Genomic DNA, 6838 nt, shown 5'->3' with positions numbered 1-6838 from the left:
AGTGCAACACTTTCTACGGGCTGATGTGAATATATTGTTGCAGTCTGCTGCACAGAAAGAGCAACCAAAGTTCTCAATGCAACCTTCTATAAATGAAATGAAAATAAATGCATTTTAACTTTATTTAATGCGGGTGCATTTGGATAGAGTGATTCGCTGCTGAATTAAGCAGCTATGTTTAAATATAAAGATACCCTGTCAAACGGGGGATCTGAACTGGTCATTTTTTTGATTACTCTGGATTCATTTATATTTTTAATCATTCTACTTGTCTTAAAGATGATATTCTATAAGATGAGAGCTGCAGAGCGTTCTCACTGCAGCCTTCAGCAGGTGAGTGCTCTCTGAACACTAGCTGTGGAGCTCAAGGCCTGCGATGCCAAAGATGGCTACTGCCCTTTGCCACGCCCACTTCTTTGCCACATTTATGTGTTTTTCTCTGAAATAAAGCTTAAATATATGTTTGAATATACTGTAGACATGCAGACTGGCCGCAGTGAATGTGTAATCGCAGATATAAGGTGATCCGCTGTGTTAAAGTTGCGCACAAGAAGCATCCAGTCCTGTAGTGCTTAATGAGGGGGTGTGATGCTCTGATATTGCAAAAGGAGGATAAAATTAATAAAAGTATGGTTTCTTTTTGGTCAAAGTATGAAATTCTACTATATTATATTAAAGTGGACCTTATAGAATGTCAATGCGGAGTGGTTTTTATTGAAAAATCGATATAAGTCCGTTGCCTCTGAATATTCAAATTGAAAGTAACGCGCAATCAAATGATTGTCAAATCATTGAGTTCTAGGGGTTTTAAATAGTAGGCATGGAGGGAGAAAATCTCAAACTAATATGTCCCCAGCTATATTACAATATTGTTGTATGCTCTGACTCTGCTGTAAGACATTTGTGTTGAGATTTTTGGAGACTTTTGCGCAAATTTCGTTCTTGGCCATTTTGCTGAGGCAGAAAAGGACGTTGTGGAGTCCCACAGGTCTTCTCCAGGGAGCCTCTCTTCATCTGAACCATCATGTCTGGTGAGTTTCACATCGGATTTTCATCTGGAAATCATTTTGTTGCATTTTCTCCTGTTAGACAGAAAAGAGAAAAGAGAAGAAAAAAATAATGTTTAGTGTTGAGATTAAAGGCATAACACAGTCACGTGCACAATGATAATGACTGCCCTGTAGATGCTCATTTTAAACACACATTTAATATATATATACGTATATATATATTTATATACATGAGATGACCAAAAGTAAAAATGAAACTTCTAGTGATTAATCGTTGTACTGTATTGCCACCTGTTTCCTAGTTGATGTGGATCAGGCTTATTATTCATGCAAACTGTCACATACAACTTTACCGACTTTTATGGATTTATATATGTTTGGTTCCTGTGCACGACGTCTGTTTGCACACGTTAACACGTGTGGATGGATACTTCCAAGACATTTTATAAAAGATTAATAACTGCTAGAACTAACAGATCAACCGGAGCCTCTCTGCCCGGGATGCTGGTGCGTAACAGGGCGTTAGGAGTAACCGTGTTAGAGTGGGATGTGTCTGCCGTGTAATTTCGGCCAACTATTTGCCACATTTAAGACAAATCATGAAGTAGCATTTAACTGTATGAATATTTATCAGATGATGTTTCGCAGCCGAGGCTTCGTCTCCTTAACAAATCGTCTTTTTCCAAACGGCTCGCCACTCCTGAGTGCCTTTAGGCCTGAATTACGTGCACCTATGCGAGGCGTTGTTTCTGTGTTCCTTAATCGAGCTTCACCTATAGGAAAATACGGCCAGTTGTCTCCGGTGTAAGCGCCATTAAATTTCACTGTAACATATCCAAGTTTGGGGCAGGGTGATTTGAATAAAACAGCAGATTGGAGCAGAGCTTGGGTTTGTTTAATCAACGATACGAGGCTTTACCCCAGTCAACAACAATCTAAACAAACTGCAGCCCAGACTGAAATGCGTAAAAGCATCGAGAGGGGTTTCATTGATTGTTGTGACTGATTTTACCGATACAAACTTTACTGTGGTATTGGTTCTTACGCACAACTGTAGCTCAGACAAACGGCGCCAACTCGTCTACTAAGAAAAGGTTGAAGTTTTAGTTACCAATCGGTTCACGGAATCTTTTCAGCTCTTTGTTCGTGCGTTTTTACGCGATCGACCGGCATTTATCCAACTTTTCCAAACGATCCGAGGCGTAATCCAACGTATATATCAACCGGGTTGGTCATTTCGACATTAATGCTGTCATATAGGCGCTTTTGATCATAAATATATACTTACGGTAGCGCAATTTGAGCCGCTTTCCTTTGTTCCTGGTCTGGGCGGGGTGGATGTGGAGCGCGGATTACAAACAGGCTGCAGTGAAAGGGTCTGCCGGCGGCGTAGGAGGAAACTTTGAGCCTTTTGGTGCCGTAAAGAGAGAGCCCTGGCCGGCAGCACTGGGGGGCTTTGAGATCGGGACAAGAGGGCGAAAATCGCCGCAGCCACAGCGCGCACTTACCGCTGATAATGCACTTTTACGAACCTCGAATTTGGATCAAAACTTTGATTTTCAAGCGCTGCACACAGTTTATACCCCAGTTTGTTGTTTAATATAACTTAATATATGTGTGTTGCCAACGTTTTCCACAACGTCTTACATTCAACATTTTATTAGAGTGTAACAGTGCAACATAATCATTTCATGGTGAGACTGTCGTTTAGGGGGTAAAACAACACATGTTACAGTTATTTTTGTTTTTTATTTGAGGGTAGAAGACACGTTGTGGTCTTATCCTAAGGGAGGAGGGGTAAGGGGGGGGTGAGCAGTATAGGGTGGAGAGAACAGGAGTCTGCTATTGTCTAATGGAGAGTGTTTAGTAAATGTGAGTGACATGCTGTTCTCTTCATGCAGACAAGCCGAGGGTTTACCAGGGCGTCCGAGTGAAGACCACAGTCAAAGAGCTGCTGCAGAGGCACAGAGCCCGGGAGGCAAGCCGTAAAAAAGTGAAAACGGTAACCCTCCTTCATCCCTGATTCCCCCCTCTCCCTCTCCCTCTCCTCTCTCTCTCTCTCTCTCTCTCTCTCTCTCTCTCTCTCTCTCTCTCTCTCTCTCTCTCTCTCTCTCTCTCTCTCTCTCTCTCTCCAGTACACCCTCACAACCACTGTGCCCTTTCCACTGCCTGACAAAGCAGAAGGAAAAAAAACACACATAGTGAGCAAAGCAATGAACTGTCCCTGTGAATGATTGACTACTCTGCCAGCACACACACACACACACACACACACACACACACACACACACACACACACACACACACACACACACACACACACACACACACACACACTTTTGCAAGGGGAAAAACACCGACTACGGGGGGTGGGAAATCTGTCACAGTCAAATCCAAATGTTCTGTCAAGAAATATCTAATAATCGTGTTTCTCCCTCCTCCTTCTCCTCCCGTTCTTCTTCTTTTTCTTCTTCTTCTTCTTCTTCTTCTTCTTCTTCTTCCTCTTATTATTATTATTCTTCCTGATGGACAGATATCCCAGATATCTCAGGCATGCTCGGATCTTCAGGATCTTTGCGCGTCCCCATTTCCAAGTAAGTGTACCAATCGGAAAATTTCCGGTCCAATGTCTAATGTCCAATAAAGCAAATAAAGCTATAGAAAAGAATAAATACTGCAGTATTTTATCCAACCTGACCTATAACAATCACAGGCTACACCTACCCAAGATGTGCACTTTGCCAATTTAAGTCGAAAGGTGTTTGCGGGTTGTAATGATCCAAGTTAAATAAAAAAGAATCTAGCCGTAATTACAGTTGTAAATCCCATTGTTTAGTAAGATTTTGGGAAAATCCGCACTGGCTGCAGCAGGTAGTCTAAAAGAAGCAAACTCAAAAACCATACAGCACTCCTTAATGACAGACTGCAACCTGCCATGACCCCACCAATCCCCAGAACCAGGAACAAAATACTCACATGGAAGCCCCGGCCATAGCCTGACCTACTCAGACAAGTGCTTGGAATGTCATTCTTGTCAACTATTGAAAGCGCAATTCCAAAAGTGCAGGGCCCCGTCTTATAAACCAAGGCTACATTCAAATGTGTTGGCTGATGGTGTCATGACATCACTCTCAACTTATAGGTCCATTTAAAGGTCTTCTTTATGCATGCAGAGTACTGTGCATATTTTAGGAATGCGCTCTCCCCTTACCTAATTATTTGTTATGTCGGCAGATGAGGGCGAGACAATATTCACAACTTTAAAGTAAGATGCAGTATAGATGTTGAGAGGATGCACTTTGGTGTGCAGCAGATAGGTTCATATATATTACAGACCGATACATTATAGTATAGATATATAATATAACCATATAAATATATAGTGCAGGTAGATAATGCTTCAGTTTGTGAAACGAATGGCGCTTTTTATGTACTTTTGGGATATTTTTAATTTATTGTTTCTATTAAATTCCCTCAGGTCGCTATGTGGACCCTCCTCCTGCCGCTCCCGCAGCAGACTCGAGCAGCTGTGGAGCGCGAGCCTTCCAGCTGCGCGCCACCTCGTTCCCCGTCCCTGACAGCTCGTGCGACACCCAGATGCAGGGGAACACTTTCAACGACGTCCAGCAGCAGTTCGGGGACATGATGTTGCCTAGCAACGGCTACAGCATGAGCAACAGCAGCAACAACACCGGCAGCGGCTACGACTGCGCCTCCCTGCCTCCCCCTCCTGCCCTCCCGCTGCCATGGTGCCATGGACTCTCCTCTGATGCGGACTACTATGGCCATGGGATGGTAGGTTTCTCCAACAAACTCCATTAACAAAAGAGCGTTTTGTTTGATCCATATGCCGTTTCTGGTTGAAATGTAAAAAGACGATCCACATCCTTAACAATGGGGTCTCTTCTTATATTCGGCACATTATGATTCCATGATTATTGCAATACAATGATCATTTATAAGCAAAAGAGATGTAATATAAGCAATGTTGCTATTTCTAAAATGTGACGGTGCTGTAATCAGGATGTATGCAGAACAGGAGAGTGTTTTCGGCTTCTATTATGGTTATACAGTAATAAACAATTTCTAACACCTAGGAAACATCAAATTGCATTGGAATAGAGGTCTGGCATGGTTGTATAACAGAGACCTGTGTTGGGGCTTGAATTCAGCATGTATAGCAATTAAATAAGTGTGTGGCCTGTAGGCACAGGATTGTTTTTACTTGACAAAATATTCAAATGGGGGTAGGCTATAACTACAGCTAAAATAAAGTAGAATTAAGTAGTAGGTAAAATAGATATACATCACTACAATATTTTTTTCAGTAGCACATTAAAATTATGTATAACATTCTTACAACACTATAGCCTAATCTACAGTTAAAACTAAAACAAACACCACTCACAGGTGTCCCAGGTGAGCCTGTGTTCTGGCATCATTTTAATGTCCATCAAATGACACGTGTCAACTCCGACTGAAAATAATCCGAACCATCCTCTACGTCTTCTTCTCTTTTAGGCTCCCTGCTCCTCACCGGAGTCACTGAAGCTCTGCAACCCCATGGATCACAACAGCTACTCGCCGCAGGACTCTTTCTCCTCCTCCTCCTCCTCTTGCTACGACTCACCCACCAGGATGGAGTCCAGCTTCCACAGCTTTACTTCAGAGCACTACCACTATCAGCACTGCAACCTCCAGGACTGTTACTGCCTGTCCCACTGCTGGCCAGGCCAGCAGGAGAGCTTCTCTGCCCCTGAATATGCACCTTACTACAACCCCACAGACTATCCATACACCTGTACCGTGGAAGAGAACTATTTCAAGAGGGATTTGCAGATGAGCTCCGAAATGTGTTACAATGTTCTATGATAGGACCTTCAGCAGTATTGTTTTGTCTTTTGACTGTAATCATTCTTCTGTTCAAGAACTCAGCAAGTCTGTGCGCTTGATGGTCCGGTGTATTTCACTGTGTGTGCTCTTGCTTTGGTGGAATGAAAATGATGAATGCTGAATGGATGGAAAGACCACTATTTTTGTATTTTATTTTTTACTACTAAAATTTATTTTCATACATGAAAATGCTAAATAAATATGTGTTATGTCAATGTGCTTAAAATGCATTACTTTTTGTATAGACTGGTATAGCATTCACACTTTAAAACAGTCATAAAATAGACTAATGGGCTAAATTAGACACACGGGTGCTCCATCAGTGTCAGTTATTTAGGACTTGGTCAAGTTCATCAGGATCTGCTCCAGCAGGTTCACAGTTTACTCACTGAGCTGCACAACTATCACAGGGAGGAGAGTCATAAACAGTGCCAACTGATAACGTGTTAGGGCAGAGGTAAAGAAATGAACGTGCAGGGAGGAAGTTCACCAGTATTTAAAATGGTAAAATAGTCATACACACTCTTGGATAAATGCTTAGGGAATATTACTGTGCTTTTATTCAAAGATTCGTTAAAGTGTCTAACACTGATAATTTTCAGAGGCACAGGAGATTAGGGGTTACATTTAAATAACCATAGAGCAACACATGAGCACAACACTGAGGAAATGCACACAGGACTTCAGTGTTTCGGGGCTTAATTGCCGCATGTCTGTCTTGTTCTTTAAGCTTGATCAAGCTTAAGTGTGGTAGGTCCCTTGGAAACTTAATGAGCACAGCAGTGAAGGTTCTCTCAGTTCAGTCTTTAGTCCGCAGTCTTAGATTGTTGCATTATTAAAGATTATACAGAGCACAGATGTACAGTGAAGCCATAATGCTTAACTGCAGGGCAATAACACTGAGGACACTGAGGCCAAACTCCGGTGGGGTCACG

The 6838-nt window shown here is 42.3% G+C and overlaps 1 protein-coding gene across 1 annotated transcript; it reads left to right on the top strand.

The window, feature by feature from the left end:
* Positions 1-311: 311 nt before the first annotated feature.
* Positions 312-6118, top strand: linc.pou2af1 (lnc RNA pou2af1). The gene is made up of 5 exons (XM_083913341.1): positions 312-1031; positions 2912-3012; positions 3544-3604; positions 4489-4805; positions 5532-6118. The coding sequence occupies exons 1-5, from the start codon at positions 1025-1027 to the stop codon at positions 5880-5882; spliced, it is 837 nt and encodes a 278-aa protein (XP_083769467.1). The 5' UTR covers positions 312-1024; the 3' UTR covers positions 5883-6118.
* The last annotated feature ends 720 nt before the right edge of the window (positions 6119-6838 follow it).

This window comes from Echiichthys vipera, assembly GCF_963691815.1.
Source record: "Echiichthys vipera genome assembly, chromosome: 5".
Taxonomy (NCBI): Eukaryota; Metazoa; Chordata; class Actinopteri; order Perciformes; family Trachinidae; genus Echiichthys; species Echiichthys vipera.
The sequence above is the reverse complement of the archived record's forward strand: the minus strand, read 5'-3'. Positions and strand labels throughout refer to the sequence as shown.